This window comes from Oryx dammah, unplaced genomic scaffold (genome assembly GCF_014754425.2).
Source record: "Oryx dammah isolate SB20612 unplaced genomic scaffold, SCBI_Odam_1.1 HiC_scaffold_2, whole genome shotgun sequence".
NCBI lineage: Eukaryota > Metazoa > Chordata > Mammalia > Artiodactyla > Bovidae > Oryx > Oryx dammah.
In genome coordinates, this window is record NW_024070186.1 from 46,600,146 (window position 1) to 46,622,238 (window position 22,093).

The 22,093-nt window shown below is 40.0% G+C and overlaps 1 protein-coding gene across 1 annotated transcript in view; it reads left to right on the plus strand.

Annotated features, from left to right (window-relative positions):
- LEKR1 (leucine, glutamate and lysine rich 1) overlaps positions 1-21,105 on the plus strand; it is a 227,900-nt gene extending 206,795 nt beyond the window's left edge. Inside the window, exon 14 of the mRNA XM_040265281.1 lies at positions 19,464-21,105. Within this exon, the coding sequence (XP_040121215.1) occupies positions 19,464-19,877 (414 nt within the window). The 3' untranslated portion in view covers positions 19,878-21,105. The remainder of the gene's footprint in view (positions 1-19,463) is intronic.
- Positions 21,106-22,093: the final 988 nt, after the last annotated feature.

A 22,093-nucleotide genomic window follows, 5' to 3' on the forward strand; every position in this document is an offset into this window, starting at 1 on the left:
AGTTTATACCATCATTATAATTATGAACTGAACCTACTGCAAAGAAATTTTAAGTTAAAATGTGGAATGAACAGAATATTGGATCAAGAATAATACCTAAAAACCCTATTAAAGTAGGAATTACTTCCATGTTACAGATGAGAAACTGACTCAAGATGTTTGAATAATTTCTAAGATGACCCAGCATGGTGGAGCCAAGATTCAAATTTGAATTTCTTAGATTTGGATCTCTAAATTTCATCTCCATGAATCTCTATATTTCCTCTTTTAGGATACTTGAATTTTAGTGATTCTACTTCTAAATTTCACAGTGACTTAAGGCTTGACACTCAAATCTCCAGAATACACACACACACACACATACACACACATACATACACATACACACCCACACACACACACATACATACACCCTCTCCCTCTCTCTCTTACTTTTAGAATAATGATAAACACACTAATGCTTTACTCTACCAGATGGTTAGGGTGTTGTGTGATTGAATGTCTCCTGTTGGAACACAGCACCACAACCTCCCTTGGAAAAGGGGGCTGCTTCTCCAGTCCAGGCAGGAGTGGGAAGAGCCAGCATACACATGGTCTCAGCTCTGCTGGAGAAGGAGAGAGGTGATGCTTCAACTAAGACAGCAGTGTTGAAGTTCTAGAGGTGGAACAGCAGGTTAAAGGAGAGAAAGCCCAAAGTAACTAGACCAGCAGGTTTTCTAACTCTTAAATCTCCAAAAGAAATGGCAATATGGAAAGTGATAAGTTATTTATAATTTATTTATTCTCAGAATTTATAAACTAGAAAAGACTATAAAGGGTCAAATCCAGGAAATATATAATAGTCCAGTGCCTATATTCAAGTGCAAGGCACTGTGCTAGTCATCAATATGCAATTATGAACATGACTGACAACTGCCATTCCCTGCTTTCAAAGAGGAATTTAGAGAAAATATTATGTTGAGCAGTTAAAGTAATATCCAGAGGCAAGAATGACCTAAAAAGAAATTTCCCATGTAAAAAACACAGACTAAAAGTTAACAATCTGGCCATAGGATTTGCATTAGTTACGTATTGTTATATAACAAATTGTCATCAAAATCAGTGGCTTCAAACAGGGAACATTTATTTCTGAGTGTCAGAGATCTGAACGTGCGGCTTAGCTGGATGCCTCTTGCTCAGTACCTCTCATGAGGTTGGTGTTAGGGTGTCAGCTGCTGCAGTCTCATTAAAAGGCTCAACTGGGGGCAGGTTGACTTCCAAGCTCACTTATGTAGTTGTCAACAGGATTTACTTCCTCATGGTTGTTGGGCTGAGAGCCTCAGTTCAATGTTGGCTGAAGAAGGGGAAGAGAAGACCCCCTCACGTCCTTCCAACATGAACTTTTCCATAGAAGAGCCTGGCAACATGGCAGCTAGTCTCTCTCAAAACAAGCGAGTAAGAAAGAGAGAGTTCAAGAGAGGGTGCCCAAGATAGAAGCCGCAGTTTCTCTAACTTAATCTCAGAAGTGGCATCCCACTGCTTTTGCTGCGTTCTATTCATTAGAGATGAAACAACAATTCCAGGCCACACTCAACTCAAAGGGGTTGCAGAAGGCTGTGAATAGCAAGAGGGCAGGGATAACCAGGGGCCATTTTATAGTTTGCCAACTCAGGGCCTCTGAAGGTAACTTTGGCAAAAGAAGCTAGACTAAAAGTGAAGACTGAGTATCTTTTTCACACAAAAGCAGCTACATTTGGAATTCTTCCTGCTTGTTGGTTGAAACAGGAAACCACTCAGAGATGAAATTTTTTTACATGCAGACTTTGGAAAGAGACAAGATACTGAGTTGGAATATAAATGATCATAGATCATTACTGGGAAATAGAAAGGGATTGTAGCAAAAGTAAAGTTATCTTGGGACATGGCTGAGAGCAGACTTCCCTAGAAGTTAGACAATTACGACTGAACTATAAGAGTAAATAATTAAGACTGCTTCTCTGTTTAAGAATGCTAAAGTCCAGAACATTCTTATTAAATTGGAAATGAATTAATACAAGTGATAGGAATTATGAGCCAGAAAGAACTGAGGTTGTTAGCATGTAAAGTAAAAAGTACTACTTTTTGTGACCATGCATTCCAGACACTTGAAATTTCTCAGGTTCTGGAGGAAAAAAGCCTCATTTAAGTGGAGAATAAACTCCCATTTGAAAGAAGATAAATTAATAGTCTAATAAGAAAGCTAATTAAGGAGAGGAAAACCCCACTTTCATTCAGGAGGCCAGAAAATAGGTGTTTTTAATTGTGTAAAGAAAGTTCTCAAGGATAGGAGGAAAGCCATAGCCTCGAAAGGGCAAAATGGATTTCCTTCATGGAGCAGGGATTAGTGGAGTGCTGCCACAGAGACAAGGGTCAAGAAGGTGAGGCAACAAAAGGTTCAGGTCAATAAGAAGAGAAAAAATAGGAAGTAAAACTATATGGGAAATTTAAATGTAAAAAAGGGGCTCCTGAAATTCTTTACAGGGAAAAGACACAGGCATCAAAAATTGGAACAGTTTAAAAAAAATAAGAAGCCAGAAAGGAAACATAATATGTTAGAGAACAGGACAGTATCATTTAAAACCAGCTTAAAATAGATCCCATGCTTTTTGCTGCCAGTTTTTCTTCCTTACTAGCTCCATATGAGCTCTACCAAGACAGTGTGGCTCCATTGTTTGGGGCCTTGGATCCAAAAGGAGAATGTGAAAAATAGATCAAAGTAAAGCCAGTACAGAGAGTTCAATATTTTTGTTGACTTAAAACTATAGATAAAGAAAACATAAGGGGCAAAAGTTTTAAATTCTCCCACTTCCTATAGTTATCTAATGAAGATGAAAGATATTCAAAAATAGAAGGTAATGCTTTTGGTTAAATATGAATGATTAAATGAATATGTTTATCTCTGTGTCCATCCCCAAATACCACTAAAATGACACTAAATTAATTAAAAGTGAATAAATACATAAGGTAAAAAGAACAGGAAAGGAGATGACATTTGATGAAAAAAATGTTGACCAAAATTTGGAAAACCGAAAGTAAGGTATGGATGAGAGATAATCAGCAGGCTATGGATATTGAAACCTAATGCTTGTGGAGAGTGTGGGAGTGCATGGAATCCTAAAAAGGATGTGATTCCAAACCGAATCACATTAGAAAGGCTCACCAGATATCTCTCAAAGTGGGAGAGAAGAGTAGATCTGAAAACAGGGCTGTTGGAATGTTTTTTAAAGGTGCAAACAGATGCTTAGATGCACTCTGCAACCCCAGGCAGGCTCCACCTACCATCCTGGCAGGATACTAAAGGTTTACACTCTAGAAAACCTGAATGCAAGAGTCTTTGGACTTGAGGATACACAAAAGCAGGATATGATATAAGGCAAGAGCTAGAGTGAAGGTCTGTATATTTCAGGGTGGGACCTCCCAGTCCCTGTCACCCACTCACTTCCCAGAACACAGACAACCAAGCTTATACATCAATACCCAGGAAACTGGAGGAGCCCTCTGTGGTAAAATGAGCTAGCTCAAAAGAAGATACCTCTGGCTTAGGAATAAACTTAACCAATGAATTGAAAGACTTATACACTAAAAACTGTAAGACACTGATTAACTGATTAAAGAAAGTTTAAAAAAAGAAAATACCTCTGGGTACCAACAACTATTAGTACCTCTGAGCACTAAATAACTTTTAATTAAAAGTTATATGCATGTCCATGAAACATATACCAGTAAACAAGCCCTTACCTAGTAGGCACACAGAGTTTCCAGTAACATTTTGAAGACTCATTTTTAAACACAAAAAGTCAGAAATAACCTATCATTTGAGGAACATTTCTAATATGAAAGACAGAATCAGGATCAAACAAATAAGCAAAAAAAGAACAATGTGGGAAGAAAAAGTGTCAAAAAAGAGCATAATTCTTATCCTTAGAGACAAAAGAGAAGATATTATATCCATGAAACATGAACAGAGGGCTATAAAAAGAGAAGAGAAATGAGAATCAAAATACAAGAACTGAAATAAAAAATATAATATTTGGCTTAAATGATAAAAATGAAGAAATAACACAGAAAGTAGAAGAAAAGGTAAAAAGATGGAGAGAAGAAAAGAATATTAGAGGATCAAGCCAGGATATCTAATACTTCATTAATAGGAGTTCCAGAAAGAGAGAACAGAGAAAATGGAAGGGAGAAAACTAACCAGGAATTAATCTACTCCAAAAATAAATTTTCTAAGTACTGAAGGGGATTTCTATATTGAACAAGCCCACTCAGCATGATGGATGGCAAAGCAAACATACCAAAACACTTCATCATGAACTGCCACTATGTTAAGGATAAACATAAAGAATTAAAACATTAAGGAAAATTATTTCCAATCTAGGATTCTATATCTTGCCAAATGGTGTCAAAGATATTTTCAGACATTCAGTTCAGTTCAGTTCAATTGCTCAGTCATGTCCGACTCTTTGTGACCCATGAATCGCAGCACACCAGGCCTCCCTGTCCATCACAACTCCCAGAGTTTACCCAAACTCATGTCCATTGAATCAGTGATGCCATCCAGCCATCTCATCCTATGTAGTCCCCTTCTCCTCCTATCCCCAATCCCTCCCAGCAACAAAGTCTTTTCCAATGAGTCAACTCTTTGCATGAGGTGGCCAAAGTACTGGAGCTTCAGCTTTAGCATCATTCCTTCCAAAGGTATCCCAGGGCTGATCTCCTTCAGAATGGACTGGTTGGATCTCCTTGCAGTCCAAGGGACTCTCAAGAGTCTTCTCCAACACCACAGTTCAAAAGCATCAATTCTTCAGCTTTCCTCACAGTCCAAGTCTCATTTCCATATATGATCACTGGAAAAACCATAGCCTTGACTAGAGTAAGCGTCTTTTAATTTCATGGCTGCAGTCACCATCTGCAGTGATTTTGGGACCCCAAAATATAAAGCCTCACACTGTTTCCACTGTTTCCCCATCTATTTCCCATGAAGTGATGGGACCAGATGCCATGATCTTCGTTTTCTGAATGTTGAGCTTTAAGCCAACTTTTTCACTCTCCTCTTTCACTTTCATCAAGAGGCTTTTTAGTTCCTCTTCACTCTCTGCCATAGGGTGGTGTCATTGCATATCTGAGATTATTGATATTTCTTCTGGCAATCTTGATTCCAGCTTGTGCTTCTTCCAGCCCAGTGTTTCTCATGATGTACTCTTCATAGAAGTTAAATAAGCAGGGTGACAATATACAGCCTTGACATACTCCTTTTCCTACTTGGAGCCAGTCGGTTGTTCCATGTCCAGTTCTAACTGTTGCTTCCTGACCTGCATACAGATTTCTCAAGAGGCAGGTTAGGTGGTCTGGTATTCCCATCTCTTGAAGAATTTTCCACAGTTTATTGTGATCCACACAGTCAAAGGCTTTGGCATTGTAAATAAAGCAGAAATAGATGCTTTTCTGGAACTATCTTGCTTTTTTGATGATCTATCAGATGTTGGCAATTTGATCTCTGGTTCCTCTCTGCCTTTTCTAAAACCAGCTTGAACATCAGGGAGTTCACGGTTCATGTATTGCTGAAGCCTGGTTTGGAGAATTTTGAGCATTACTTTACTAGTTGTGAGATGAGTGCAATTGTGTGGTAGTTTGAGCATTCTTTGGCATTGCCTTTCCTTGAGATTGGAATGAAAACTGACCTTTTCCAGTCCTGTGGCCACTGCTGAGTTTTCCAAATTTGCTGTCATATTGAGTGCAGCACTTTCACAGCATCATCTTTCAGGATTTGAAAGAGCTCAACTGGAATTCCATCACCTCCACTAGCTTTGTCCATAGTGATGCTTTCTAAGGCCCCTTGACTTCACATTCCAGAATGTCTGGCTCTAGGTGAGTGATCACACCATCATGATTATCTGGGTCATGAAGATCTTTTTTGTATAGTTCTTCTGTGTATTCTTGCAACCTCTTCTTAATATCTTCTGCCTCTGTTGGGTCCCTACCATTTCTGCCCTTTATCCAGCCCATCTTTAATGAATTGTTCCCTTGGTATCTCTAATTTTCTTGAAGAGATCTCTAGTCTTCTCATTCTGTTGTTTTCCTCTGTTTCTTTGCATTGATCGCTGAAGAAGGCTTTCTTATCTCTCCTTGCTATTCTTTGGAACTCTGCATTCAGATGCTTATATCTTTCCTTTTCTCCTTTGCTTTTCGCTTCTCTTCTTTTCACAGCTATTTGTAAGGCCTCGTCAGAACGCCATTTTGCTTTTTTGCATTTCTTTTCCATGGGGATGGTCTTGATCCCTGTCTCCTATACTATGTCACAAACCTCCGTCCATAGTTCATCAGGTACTCAGTCTATCAGATCTAGTCCCTTAAATCTGTTTCTCACTTCCACTGTATAATCCTAAGGGATTTGATTTAGGTCATACCTCCATGAACAGAATGAAAAGGCAAAAAGATAGGATACCAAAAGAGGAACTCCCCAGGTCATTAGGTGCCCAATATGCTACTGGAGATCAGTGGAGAAATAACTCCAGAAAGAATGAAGGGATGGAGCTAAAGCAAAAACAATACCCAGTTGTGGGTGGGACTGGTAATAGAAGCAAGATCCGATGCTGTAAAGAGCAATATTGCATAGGAACCTGGAATGTCAGGTCCATGAATCAAGGCAAACTGGAAGTGGTCAAACAAGAGATGGCAAGGGTGAACGTCAACATTCTAGGAATCAGCGAACTACAATGGACTGGAACGGGTGAATTTAACTCAGATGACCATTATATCTATTACTGCGGGCAGGAATCCCTCAGAAGAAATGGAGTAGCCATCATAGTCAACAGAAGAGTCTGAAATGCAGTACTTGGATGCAATCTCAAAAACGACAGAATGATCTCTGTTCGTCTCCAAGGCAAACCATTCAATATCAGAGTTATCCAAGTCTATGCCCCAACCAGTAACGCTGAAGAAGCTGAAGTTGAACGGTTTTATGAAGACCTACAAGACCTTTTAGAACTAACACCCAAAAAAAGATGTCCTTTTCATTATAGGGGACTGGAATGCCAAAGTAGGAAGTCAAGAAACACCTCGAGTAACAGGCAAATTTGGCCTTGGAATGGAGAGTGAAGCAGGGCAAAGACTAATAGAGTTTTGCCAAGAAAATGCACTGGTCACAGCAAACACCCTCTTCCAAAAACACAAGAGAAGACTCTACACATGACATCATCAGATGGTCAACACCAAAATCAGATTGATTATATTCTTTGCAGCCAAAGATGGTGAAGCTCTATACAGTCAACAAAAACAAGAACAGGAGCTGACTGTAGCTCAGATCATGAACTCCTTATTACCAAATTCAGACTCAAATTGAAGAAAATAGGGAAAACCACTAGACCATTCAGGTATGACTTAAATAAAATCCCTTATGATTACACAGTGGAAGTGAGAGATAGATTTTAGGGCCTAGATCTGATAGACAGAGTGCCTGGTGAACTATGGAATGAGGTTCATGACATTGTACAGCAGAAAATGATCAAGACCATCCCCATGGAAAAGAAATGCAAAAAAAGCAAAATGGCTATCTGGGGAGGACTTACAAATAGCTGTGAAAAGAAGACAGGTGAAAAGCAAAGGAGAAAAGGAAAGATATAAGCATCTGAATGCAGAGTTCCAAAGAATAGCAAGAAGACATAAGAAAGCCTTCTTCAGCGATCAATGCAAATAGAAGAAAGAACAGAATGGGAAAGACTAGAGATCTCTTCAAGAAATTAGAGATACCAAGGGAACATTTCATGCAAAGATGGACTTGATAAAGGACAGAAATGGTATGGACCTAAAAGAAGCAGAAGATATTAAGAAGAGGTGGCAAGAATACACAGAAGAAATGTACAAAAAAGATTTTCACGACCTGGATAATCCCAATGGTGCGATCACTCATCTAGAGCCAGACATCTTGGAATGTGAAGTCAAGTGGGCCTTAGAAAGCATCACTACGAACAAAGCTAGTGGAGGTGATGGAATTCCAGTTGAGCTATTTCAAATCCTGAAAGATGATGCTGTGAAAGTGCTGCACTCAATATGCCAGCAAATTTGGAAAACTCAGCAGTGGCCACAGGACTGGAAAAGGTTAGTTTTCATTCCAATCCCAAAGAAGGCAATGCCAAAGAATGCTCAAACTACCGCACAATTGCACTCATCTCACATGCTAGTAAAGTAATGCTCAAAATTCTCCAAACCAGGCTTCAGCAATACGTGAACCGTGAACTCCCCGATGTTCAAGCTGGTTTTAGACAAGGCAGAGGAACCAGAGATCAAATTGCCAACATCTGCTGGATCATGGAAAAAGCAAGAGAGTTCCAGAAAAACATCTATTTCTGCTTTATTGACTATGCCAAAGCCTTTGACTGTGTGGATCACAATAAACTGTGGAAAATTCTTCAAGCGATGAGAATACCAGACCACCTGACCTGCCTCTTGAGAAACCTATATGCAGGTCAGGAAGCAACAGTTAGAACTGGACATGGAACAACAGACTGGTTCCAAATAGGAAAAGGAGTATGTCAAGGCTGTATATTGTCACCCTGCTTATTTAACTTCTATGAAGAGTACATCATGAGAAACGCTGGACTGGAAGAAACACAAGCTGGAATCAAGATTGCTGGGAGAAATATCAATAACCTCACATATGCAGATGACACCACCCTTATGGCAGAAAGTGAAGAGGAACTAAAAAGCCTCTTGATGAAAGTGAAAGAGGAGAGTGAAAAAGTTGGCTTAAAGCTCAACATTCAGAAAACGAAGATCATGGCATCCGGTCCCATCACTTCATGGGAAATAGATGGGGAAACAGTGGAAACAGTGTCAGACTTTATTTTTGGGGGCTCCAAAATCACTGCAGATGGTGATTGCAGCCATGAAATTAAAAGACACTTACTTCTTGGAAGAAAAGTTATGACCAGCCTAGACAGTATATTCAAAAGCAGAGACATTACTTTGCCAACTAAGGTCTGTCTAGTCAAGGCTATGGTTTTTCCTGTGGTCATGTATGGATGTGAGAGTTGGACTGTGAAGAAGGTTGAGCACCGAAGAATTGATGCTTTTGAACTGTGGTGTTGGAGAAGACTCTTGAGAGTCCCTTGGACTGCAAGGAGATCCAACCAGTCCATTCTGGAAGAGATCAACCCTGGGATTTCTTTGGAAGGAATTATGCTGAAGCTGAAGCTCCAGTACTTTGGCCACCTCATGCAAAGAGTTGACTCATTGGAAAAGATTCTGATGCTGGGAGGGATTGGGGGCAAGAGGAGAAGGGGATGACCGAGGATGAGATGGCTGGATGGCATCACAGACTCGATGGACATGAGTCTGAGTGAGCTCCGGGAGATGGTGATGGACAGGGAGGCCTGGCGTGCTGCGATTCATGAGGTCGCAAAGAGTCAGACACGACTGAGTGACTGAACTGAACTGAACTGAAATGAATGGTCTAGTGGTTTTCCCTACTTTCTTCAATTTATGTCTGAATTTAGCAATAAGGAGTTCATGATCTGACCCACAGTCAGCTCCCGGTCTTTTTTTTTGCTGACTATATAGAGCTTCTCCATCTTTGGCTGCAAAGAATATAATCAATCTGATTTTGGTGTTGACCATCTGGTGATGTCCATGTGTAGAGTCTTCTCTTGTGTTGTTGGAAGACGGTGTTTGCTATGACCAGTGTATTCTCTTGGCAAACTCTATTAGAATTTGCCCTACTTCATTCCGTACTCCAAGGCCACATTTGCCTGTTACTCGGGGTGTTTCTTGACTTCCTACTTTTGCATTCCAGTCCCCTATAATGAAAAGGACATCTTTTTTGGGGTGTTAGTTCTAAAAGGTCTTGTAAGTCTTCAAAGAACCATTCAACGTCAGCTTCTTCAGCATTACTGGTTGGGGCATAGGCTTGGATCACCGTGATATTGAATGAACAAGATCATTCTGTCATTTTTGAGATTGTATCCAAGTACTGCATTTCGGACTCTTTTGTTGACCATGATGGCTACTGCATTTCTCTAAGGGATTCCTGCCCACAGTAGTAGATATAATGGTCATCTGAGTTAAATTCACCCATTCCAGCCCATTGTAGTTCGCTGATTCCTAGAATGTCAACATTCACTCTTGCCATCTCCTGTTTGACCACTTCCAATTTGCCTTGACTAATGGACCTAACATTCCAGGTTCTTCTGCAACATTGCTCTTTACAGAATCGGACCTTGTTTCTATCACCAGTCACATCCACAACTGGGTATTGTTTTTGCTTTGGCTCCATCCCTTCATTCTTTCTGGAGTTATTTCTCCACTGATCTCCAGTAGCATATTGGGCACCTACTGACCTGGGGAGTTCCTCTTTCAGTATCCTACTATTTTGCCTTTTCATACTGTTCATGGGGTTCTCAAGGCAAGAATACTGAAGTGGTTTGCCATTCCCTTCTCCAGTGGACTACATTCTGTCAGACCTCTACACCATGACCCACCCATCTTGGGTGGCCCCACATGGCATGGCTTAGTTTCATTGAGTTAGACAAGGCTTGGTCCATGTGTTCAGCTTGGCTCGTTTTCTGTGATTATGGTTTATGTGTGCCTGCCCTCTGATGCCCTCCTGCAACACCTACTGTCTTACTTGGGTTTCTCTTACCTTGAACGTGGGGTATCTCTTCACGGCTGCTCCAGCAAAGTGCAGCTGCTGCTCCTTACCTTGGACAAGGTCGCCCCTCCTTGTACTTCCCTTGCAGCCTTTCTCAGGAAGCTCCACAATGAGGGAGTAAACTAAGAAAGGAGAAGACACAGGAATCAGGAAATGAGCATTCCAACACAGGAGAGAGATAGTGGGAATCCCCAGGACCAGGACGATGGTGGAAAGAAATCCAAGGATGACAGCAGTGCAGCAGACTTAGAAAATAACCAGACTGAGTTCAGTAAAAGAATGGCAGATTTTTAGAAGTATGTCTCTGAGGGAAAAAAGAAAGAGAATGGATAGATTACATGGAGTGCTTAAATGTGTTGAGAGGATATTTACACTTCTGTAAGTAGATTTGATGAAAAGTTGGTTATCAACACCTAGAAAACTAAGCAGATAAATAATGGGATAATAATAGACTCCAGAAGGGAACTGTGAAAGAAAGGAAATGTAATCATAGCACACTGCATGGCTAAGGTGTACATATACTTATATACTATAATCATATAAGGGAGAATATAGATTTGACTAAAAATTGTGGTAGAAATTGGGAAGGTTTTTCAATAAAATTGTGATAGGAGCCTCTCCTCGGGGAGCAGAAACATCTTCTAATGGAAGGTGAAACAACTGTAAGGAAGCTAAATCTTCATCTTTCATTCTATGAAATCAGTAGATAATGACTTCAAAATTGAAAACCATGAGGTAGCTATATAATAACATTATTTAGGACTATGGATATAAATATCATTAGAAACAGCTTAAAAACCTGAAAATGATTGTTCCTGGGAGGCAGAACCTGAAAGTGTGAAGAAGTAAATGCTTTATTTCATTATAATGTTATAGTATTATTTTAATCTTTAACTATGTATAATAAACTAATTTTTTTAATAATTTAAAATAATGGAAAAGAGTAAATGATATAGAGGACCTGACAGATAGGGAAGCAGAGGAAAGGATAAAGGACAAAGTTATAGAAGAAAAAACAGGAAAGTTATAAGTACAGCAAATAAACAACAGAATGTGAAACTTAATGAGATATTTTTTAAGATTAGAGAAAATTTTAAAGACAAAGCAGATTCTAGCTTAAATTTTAGTAACAGGTACCTGAAACATTTCTGTTTATTCTTCAAGTCCAAACAAAAGGAGTACTCTTCAGTGAACCCACAGAATCTACATCCAGCCAAATACAGTTGGTTGTTTTTGTTTTTTAATCTTTTTCTACTGAAGTAGAATATATATATACTCACACACCTACATATATATGAAGTGTTATATTCGATGGGATGGTCAGAGGTCTCTCTGAGAAGATAATATTCAAGCAGACCTGAAGTAAGAAAAAGAACATTCCAGAGTGAATAGGAAGTGCAAAGGCCCTGTGGCAAGAAGCATCCTGGGAACCTTTGAGAAACCACAAGGAAGTCAGCAAGCATTGCTGGAGCTTAGTGAGCAAGGAGGGCATGGTAGGAAGCAAGGTTGGAGGGGCCAATTCATGTTGAATCTTTGAAGGCATTAAAGACTTTGGACATCTTCCAACTTTGGCTTCTCTTCTGAGCGTCCCTTGGACTGCAAGGAGATCAAACCAGTAAATCCTAAAGGAAATCAACTCTGAATATTCATTGGAGAGACTGATGTTGAAACCGAAGCTCCAATACTTTGGCCACTTGATGTGAAGAGCCAACTCATTGGAAAAGACCTTGATGCTGGGAAAGACTGAAGGCAAAAGGAAAAGGGGGTGACAGAGGATAAGATGGTTAGATAGTATCACCAACTCAATGGACATGAATTTGAGCAAACTCCAGGAGACAGTGGAAGACAGAGGAGCCTGATATGCTTCAGTCAGGAGTTGCAAAGAGTCGGACAAGATTTAGCGACTGAAAAACAATGAAGACATTGGATTGTTGGACTTCCCTGGTGGCACAGTGGATAAGAATCCACCTACCATTGCAGAGGACACAGGTTCAATCCATGATCCAGTAAGATTCCGCATACTGTGGAGCAACTAAGCCCAGGAGCCACAACTACTGAGTCTGTGTGTGCAACTACTAAAGCCCAGGCACCCTACAGCCTGTGCTCCACAACAAGAGGAGCCATCACAATGAGAGGCCCTCACTCCACAACTAGAGAGTAGCCCTTGCTCACTACAACTAGAGAGAGCCCATGCACATCAGTGAAGAACCAGTACAACCAAAAATAAATAATTTTTTTAAAAGACTTTGGATTGTTTTCTAGGTGTGGTGAAAAGCTACCTGGCAATATTCAACAAGGGAGTGACATGATTTGACTTATTTTTAGAGAATCACTCTGACTACTGTGTGGAAAATAGGTTGAAGAGGGCAGGGCAAAATGAAAGCAGAAAGACCTATTACAAGGTCCTTGAAAAGGTCTAGAAAAGCATTGTTGGTCATCATCATAAAGGAGGTGACAATTGGCCATATTTGGTATATATTTCCTAGGTGGAGGTAACAGAAGTTGCTGATGGGTGAGATGATAAAGAAGGGTAAGAGGGGTCAAAGATAACACCAAAGTTTGGTGTCTCAACAACTGAGGGAATGAAAGTACCATTACTTAGATGGAAAACACTAGTTAAGGGATACAATTGGGAGGAATATCAAAAATTTGATTTGGGACATGTTAACCTTAACATATCTGTTAGATATCCAAATAGAGGTGTTGAATGGACAATATGTTCAGGGAAGACTGAGGAGAGATACTGATTTCAGAGACATCCACACATCCTAAGCCTTGGAACTAAATGAGGTCACCCAGGGCAAGGACTCTAAGGAATGAAAGTGTCTAAAGAAGGGAGCCTGCAACTTAGACTCACAATCTCCTGTACAAGAATTTTGATTTCAGATAGGTTTTGAAATTCAGTTTTGAATTGTTGAAAGTTAATAAAATGCATATGCTCCTGGAGATCTAGGGTAGCCTCTCCATTTGTTGTTGCTGTTGTTTAATTGCTAAGTCATGTCCAACTCTTTTGAGACCCCATAGACTGTAGCCCACCAGGTTCCTCTATCCATGGGATTTCCCAGACAAGAATACTGGACTACGTTGCCATTTCCTTCTCCAAGGGATCTTCCTAACCCAGGGATCGAACCCGGGTCTCCTGCATTGGCAGGTGGGTTTTTTACCACTGAGCCACCAGGGAAGCCCCTGAATTTTAAAATTTTTGGTGTTGTCAATATTTTCCAAATGTAAAGTGAAAGTGAAAGTCGCTCAGTCATGTCCAACTCTTTTGAGATCCCATGGACTGTAGCCTGCCAGGCTCCTCTGTCCATAAAATTCTCCAGGCAAGAATACTGGTATGGGTTGCCATGCCCTCCTCCAGGGGATCTTCCCAACCCAGGGATCAAACTCAGGTCTCCTGCATTGCAGGCAGATTCTTTACCATCTGAGCCACCCAGGTAGCTCCAAATGTAAAGCCTAATTTTTTTTTTAAAGAAGGCCTATTTATTTAGGAAATGTTACTAACACATCTGGTAAGGATGGATTTATGTAAACTCTAAGATTAAATTTTAGGAATACATATATTTGAAAACATAAATAGCTTTTCTGCCAGAAGAATATGCCTAGTTTTAGGATATGCATTTGTTTGTAGATTTATTTGATATAGAGAAAAATGGCACACGTTTCTCTGGTATGAGAAATCAGTGAGTCAATTAAAAAGTGAGTAGTTCTCATTTTTGAGAACTACTCAATTTGAACTTAATAAAGAGAACACTGAAGTGTCTTCCAAAGAGGAAAAGGGTAAATGGAGGCTCTCTGTCTTCCAGCTTCACAGGAACAGGGGCAGATGGGGTGGTGGGTGGAAAGGGGCTGTTCTGAGGAGTAGGGGCCTCAGACCAAGGGTCTCCAGTCATGGAGAGGGAGATCCAGGCAAAACTGTCTTTCACGTGTTGGAGAGTCAGCCCTGGTATGGAGTATGGATGCCAAAAATTTGACAGAATGAGAAAAATATGGAGAAACTGTTTTTGTTGTATCTAATTAATGTTAATTAAGTCTCAACTAAAATTAGCTTACTGACTTAGAAAGTAAATCCTGAACACTATGTCTTCATGGCCTTTTCCTCTCCATTCTAAAATCTGCTCTTGAAGGCTATCAGTTCAAGGGACTATCGCCCTCCGTCTCTTCTTCCGTTTTAGTATGTCTGCCATGGTTATTTCACAGTGTCCATTATGTTTGCAAGCATAGAAAACAATTTTAAGAATAACCCACCTAACATCCATTTTGCTTCTTTCCTGGAAATTTATTCAGATTCTCCTCCCTGCCTTACCAAAAGGCCATTTCCACTGCACTGTTTTGGCTGATCAGATTAGTTGAACAGAAGTCTTAAATGGAAGGTTGGGCACATCCTTTGCTAACACCCACTCATCTTTCTGGTTTCCACACCTTTTCCACAGAGTCTCCTTTCACCTCAGCTCCCCACCCAGTTGGCCAGCCACCCACTTACCCTGGGAGAGATCTAGTTTGGGTTGGTGGAAACTGTAATCTGATCACTGCATGACTGGTTCAGACCTCACTGGGTATAAAGCATGAACAAAGACACCCATCTGTGCTGCTTCTTCACTGAGAACTTGCTTTCCTGGCATGTTCCCCCAAAATTATGCCAAATACAGCGGATTGCCATCACAAATGGAATTCTCACCTTCAGAATGATCAAGTTATCCAGCAAAGCCTTGCCTTGCTTCTTCCACTGTGTTTGGAATTGAAAGCAATCCAGCTGTCTCTAAGGATAAAAAAGAAAACAAACATAAAAATAAACCATTCTTACATTACAAAGAGTGGGGTAAATTGACCATTTTTTTTAATACTAGAAATTTCATACAGATGGTGAGCTAATTTATATTTTCATTTTGACATTTATTTTCCCAGTAGGAGTGCAATTAAGCCATATTTTAAGTCTGTTCAGCGTGGCCATCATCTGAAAATGTTGTAGGCATATCTATAGATAATGTTCTCATCCAATTGGCATGGGTTAAGGACTCAGGAATGCTAGCTCCCCTTCTCCTCGACCACCCCAACCAAGGGGCACTTGGAATATGAACCTGCTGCATGAAAATTGACCTCCTGTCCTTCCTTCTTCCTATCCTTCCCCACTCAGGGCTACTTTCTACAGAACTGGCAAAAGGATCTTCCTTTATTGTAAATTTGACCATGCCAGCCCCTGCTTAAATAAATCTTTCAAGACTGCATATGGCCCTCAGAATTAAGTTAAAACTCTACTATTAGCAGGTTGTCAAAATCGTCCTTGACCTGATCCTGCTTGCTCTCGCTGCCTCAGTCCTGGTCTCTCTAGTTCTCTGCACTCTGCCCTGGAGTCATACTAAGCCATGTATCTTCCCAAGATGTGACTCTCCCTCTCTCACTGCCGGGCATTTGCATCATTGCCCACTCTGCCTGGAAAACCCACTGCCCCTGTTTATCTGACTCATACCTTCTTTTCCATCTTGACTTACAGTTTAGTTGCAATCCAGTGATAACACGATTTTGCCATATTAAAATATGGCCAAAGATGCTTTTACCTAAAACTTTTAGAATGCTGTAGCTTCACTGATTATTCTTGTATTTGCCCATGATTTTCAGTCTTACTGAACATGTTCCATCTTAGATATTTTCCCATGTTGTTCAATGAAAATACATATTAAAATTCCACAACAACCTGACCTGACAAAAACGTCAGCAATCCCATCTACCCACAAGTAATGATTCTTTTCACATAGGGAACTTTCCACTAAAGTATCTCACTGACTCTGGCCACATCCATGTGTGCTCCTGACATGCCCTGTCACATATATTCCAACTCTGAAACAGCAGTCCCCCAAACCTGATGTGTTCTATTTCATTTAGTTATTCCACAACTGAATGAATTCTAACACCTGAACTACAAAATTGAGTTAGAATCCAAATGTTAAAGAAGGTGGGTAATATTAAGTGTCAGAGGAGATACAGATATTGTGAGAGTCATCTGAGATTTCTTAGTGTTTACAACAAAGACAAAATAGTAGACCTATCTTTGGATCCTATTCTCAGTTTAGAGGTTCTCTCAATTTGGGGAATAATAAAAGAAAGAGAATTTGTCCTTTGTTCTGGAAGCAAATAGCCTCGAAGAAGGATGAGTTCCAGAGCAGTGGGCCCCAGACCAAGGTGGTCAGCAGCGCTTCCAAAATTCAGTCTGGAGTTGGCAGGTACTTTGCTCCACTTGTTACTGGGACATCTTCGGGTTCACTCCACCTTTTCGTTTTCTCCTTCAATGGAGTGTCACTTGCCTGAAATGGCTTTTGAGTAACTTCCTTTAAAGATGTTTTCCACAGAGTACTACTCCTTTCCTTTGGGATTTGAATTTAATTTTGTAAATGGATTGAGTTTTCTTTTCCTTTTAATGAGAGCCCTTGTTGTCATATCGTCCATCACTTTATCCTTCCATATTTGTGCACCTTTTATTCATGTCACCCATTTATCGACCACATTGTTAACTTCTATAATTTTTTTCTTTTATATATTTAAATAAAAGTAACTCTTTCCCATAGCTTTCTTATTTGAGGAAATTTCTATACTAATTTATTTAAGGCCTCATAAATCTAACCACTTCAATACATTTTTTCTGCTTACTTTACTAGTAAACAAAGAACAAAATGCATTGATGATTTTTCCTTTTAAAAGAAAGTTTAAATTTAGAAAAGTTGGACAAAACCAGATGCAATATCTTACTGTTTTTTATTGCTTCATTGTTCTGGAACAAAATGGCCTATGCCTGCTTGATATAATTAATTAGACCCTTAATTTAGGCATAAGCAGCTTGGAGCTGGCTCTAGTGGCAAGCAGGGGCCCCACCATTTCAAAGCTGGGTTACTCTCAGCAAATTACAAAGCTAGTATGGGCTTCAGTGTCTTTCTTGGTCGAACATAATTGTTGGGAGCAGAAAATGAGAAGACACCTAATAAGGCACTTTATTAACCTCTTCTCTAGCCCTCCTTCTCCTGCCTTTTCAACAAGTATTTCAGGGAGAGTTAAGGAGAACCAGATGATAAAGCCACAAACACCATCCTTGGTCTCCTGTTTCTAAAAAAAAAAAAAAAATTAACTGAAATTGAGTAACTAACCCCTTTTATTTTTTAAAAAAATATGTGAATATGTGGATCATGTATGTCTACTGCTAATATATGTAAATAATGAGAGTCTGTTTGACCCAGACATGCCGCTAGATTTTATAGAATATTAGTATGCAACTGTTAATCTGGAATTGTTCCATATTCTTCAATTTTGATTACCAAATTTGGAATCGAATGGAGTTCTGACTGTAATCACAAGGAACTCAAATACAGGAAGATGCTACTTTCCCTGATGCTTTGTTTTTAGTTCTGCTGACAGCAGATTAGTCAGTAAGCACTTAGGAGGACGCTTTCCACTGAACGTCAGCCTTGGGAATGCCTTGGCTGTTTTTTACAAACAAGCTAACCAGGTAGAAAGTCATTTTCAGCTGAAGAATCCTATAGCATGATCACTTTAACTGTAGTTACTTATTTGGATATCATTTTATTTCTTTTTAAAAAATATTTATTTGTTTCTTATGGCACACCAACTCTCTAGTTTTGGCCCCTGGGCGCCAGAGTGTGCAGGCTCGGTAGTTGCTGCCTGTAGGCTTAGTTGCTTTATAGCATGTGGGATCTTCGTTCCCTGACCAGGGATGGAACCTGCATCCCCTACATTGCAAGGCAGATTCTTAACCACTGGACCAGCAGAGAAGTTCCTGGATACCATTTTTAGTTATTTACTTTTCAATCTCTTTTCTGGGATCCTGCAGACATGAATGTCAGGATATTAGGGAGATCCAAGACCCAATTTTTACCACGGAGCTTGAAGTAATTTTGATGATTTCCATAGATGAAAGATGGCTATCATTCTTCAACTAGAAATGTAGAGTCTCAATATTTGAAGAAGTTGTAATGATCTCTAGTCACATATTTGAAGTTTATATTTGCTCCAGTACTTCCCAGTCAAGTGAGATTCAACCCTTCAGAGTATCCTTAGACAGCTCTGGCTACTAAAAAATTCTTCTGTCTCTTTAACCCCCATTGCTTCTACCCTTGGCTCCAACCTCTGTTGGGGATGTAAGAAGCAGCTCTACTCAAACTTACAATGGTGCAAACTTCTTGAGAGCAGAAACTACAACCACTATAGCTTCTAGTAACTTGATATGTGATTGCTGAATGAAGTTCAAAGCAGATTTTGTTCTTCATTTTGATATATATCTCACAAAAGAGCAAATCATCAGTATATTTAAGTTCTGAGAAAGCATCAATAAAATCACTGATTTTGTTATCTAAATGCTACAGCTGATATATTTTATTCTCTCAATTTTCTAATTTAAGCAATTTTTATCTGTCTTATGTACTGCAGTTTCCCTTCATTATAAAATAGCATAATGACACTACAGATATTTGTTAGACATCACATGTGCAGACAGACTGTCTCAGGCACAGAGGAGTTGAAACCCTACTGAAGCAGGCAGTCTGGGTTCCAGCACCACTAACATCTGAGTGACCCTGATTCTTGATTCCTCTTCTGCAAACTGTAAGGGTTGAACCAAATATTCTCTTAAAGTTCTTTCCATCTTCACAAACCATTTGCATTTTTGATTCATTTGTCCCTGTCAGAGAACACAGACCTCTGATTTCCAGTTCAATTATCAATTTATATTGCCAATAACTGTCCATATGCCCACTATTAAAAGCTATGGCTGCTTTTTCTTTCCTTTTTCTCATTTCAGAACACTTTTCTTCAGGAAACAGTGCGTAGAGAGTGTGAAGAACGCTTTGAACTGACGGAGGCTTTGAGTCAAGCCAGAGAACAACTCCTGGAGCTCAGGAAGCTGAGCGGACAGTTGCCGCTGTCACCGTGCTCCCTCAGCCAGGGCAGCCTAACCTCCTCTGCTGCAGCTGGGAGTGGTCAGGGAGAGAGAAGGCTTGCAAGACTGCACTCTGAGAAAGTAATCAAAATCCCTGGCCTGCCTGGAGTGTCGAAGCCCACCACTTCTGCAGCCTTTTCTCAACCCAACAGGGTCAGCAGCTCAGGTTTGCCCACAGTCCCCCAGCCACATCCTCCCCGGGGTCGACCATCTTCAGTCAGTGAGACCAGGCAGAGACTGGCTGCTATTCTGAGGAGGAGACTGAGTCAGCAGTGATGGAGCCGAAGTCAGGAGCAGCTCCACACAGAGTCTCTATCTTTCCTGGAGTCCAGAGCCCCACTGTAATTAAGAATGACAAACTTCAAATTATTACTGCAGATTGAGAATGCATACTTAAAGATATTTTTAACAATTGGACAAGCTAATGAATTGTGAAGCCACATTTTCTAAGAGGCCCTTGAAACTGCAACAGATAATGAAGTTGTTGGTATTCCGGAGACCCAATCTCTGTATTTATGTATTGTGTGTTTCAATGTCCTCTATGAATATGCCCTTTTAGAGATCATAGGTAAAATTTTCACCCATAGCATCTTTTCTACTTTTTTGCACTATTACAAGCAGATCTATTTCTATACACACACAAAAGATTATATTGGTTTTGTTGGTGTTTATTCATTTGTTTGTTGAATTGAATAGGTTAAATAGATGAAATTAGAATTCCTAATAGCAAATTAAAGGACTTTAGTCCTTAATTTGATCATTTTCAAACTGCTTATTAGAACAAATATTCACAAACTTCATCATCACCAAATTTTCTCTATTTCACCTCACAATCTAATTGGTTAATCTAATTTCTTTTTAAGCAAGGTCAGATGTAATGATAGGTAATCTTCAGGAAGACAAAAGTACAGCAACTCCTGTTCAAGAAAAAGATGGGTTATTTCTAAAACTATGGAGAAGATTTTAGATAACAAGGAGCCTAGCCATGAAAGTATTATTTGGTAGAGATTTTCTCCATTAAATGCTCTCTGGTACTCCAGGTCAAGTTTTGGGTTTAACTGGTATTCTGTAGCTATTGTGTAGAGAACTAATTCAAGACAGTTTAGTAGAGGCACATAGTGCTAATTTGTGATTCAAATTTTATTACCCCTGAAAATGGTCATCTTCTTAGCATGTTTTCTATTTTCAGAGTGAAAAATTAAAACCAGAAACCAGACCAACTATTTTATATAATCATAAAGCTTTAGGTTCCTCCTGTTTTGTAAAAGGCAACTCTTTACCTTATGCTAGTATTTGTCTATCCTTTTCTCCATATAATAAACATGTATTTTTCTTCTATAACTGATTTTATTCAAATCTTTCATCTGACTGCATCATGGATTCCCAGGCTTCTTACTCTCAGATTAGGATGATACTAACACATGTGAAATATGGCACATAAAACTCTCTGCTGTTTGGCCACCATGTAGATGAGAGAATCTAAAGATACCTGGAATCCCTCCCATGTGCAAAAAAAAAGTGTTACTAAGCCAAATCAAGTCTATCTCCAGTTTTTCAAAGGATTGTTCTAATCAATCCTTTCAAAGGATTGATCTAATCTAGGGTGTTTCCAGAAAAGGCAATGGCACCCCACTCTAGTACTCTTGCTTGGAAAATCCCATGGACGGAGGAGCCTGGTGGGCTGCAGTCCATGGGATTGCGAAGAGTCAGACATGACTGAACGACTTCACTTTCACTATTCACTCTCATGCATTGGAGAAGGAAATGGCAACCCACTCCAGTGTTCTTGCCTGGAGAATTCCAGGGACAGAAGAGCCTGGTAGGCTGCCATCTCTGGGGTCTCACAGAGACGGACACGACTGAAGCCACTTAGCAGCAGCAGCAGCAGCAGCAGGGTGTTTTAACCTCAAAAACATCCACATCAGGTCCATGAATTTCTCTGACTAGCTTAAGTGAGCACATCTTGTGTAAAGGTTTACAATGCTTACTTTTGTTTTACAGGGATTAGCATACTTACAGTGCATTAGACAGAGAACATATCATCTAATGGTGGTGTGCCAGAGAGGATCTTAGAGGTCACCCCCAACAATCTTTATTTTTGCCAGTTTATTCATGTTTTATTGACGATTATATGCTCAGGCCTTGACTGTGTACTTCTACGGTGGTGAGGCTGCTCCTTCCAGTGCTGCTTCTTGGTCTTCAGGTTCTCTTCCTGCTTGTTGAAGCAGTGGTGCATGGCACAGATGCAGGGATTTATACTTCTTGCCCTGAGAGAATTTCCTGAGGTTTACTTTCTGAGTCTGGTTAACAGTGAGAACATGGGCAGTGGATTTGCTAGGAGACCCGGGTTCGATACGTGAGTTGGGAAGATCCCCTGGAGAAGGAAATGACAACCCACTCCAGTATTCTTGCTTGGAGAATCCCACGGACAGAGGAACCTGGCGGGCTACAGTCCACGGGGTTGCAAAGAGTCGGACACGACTGAGCGACTT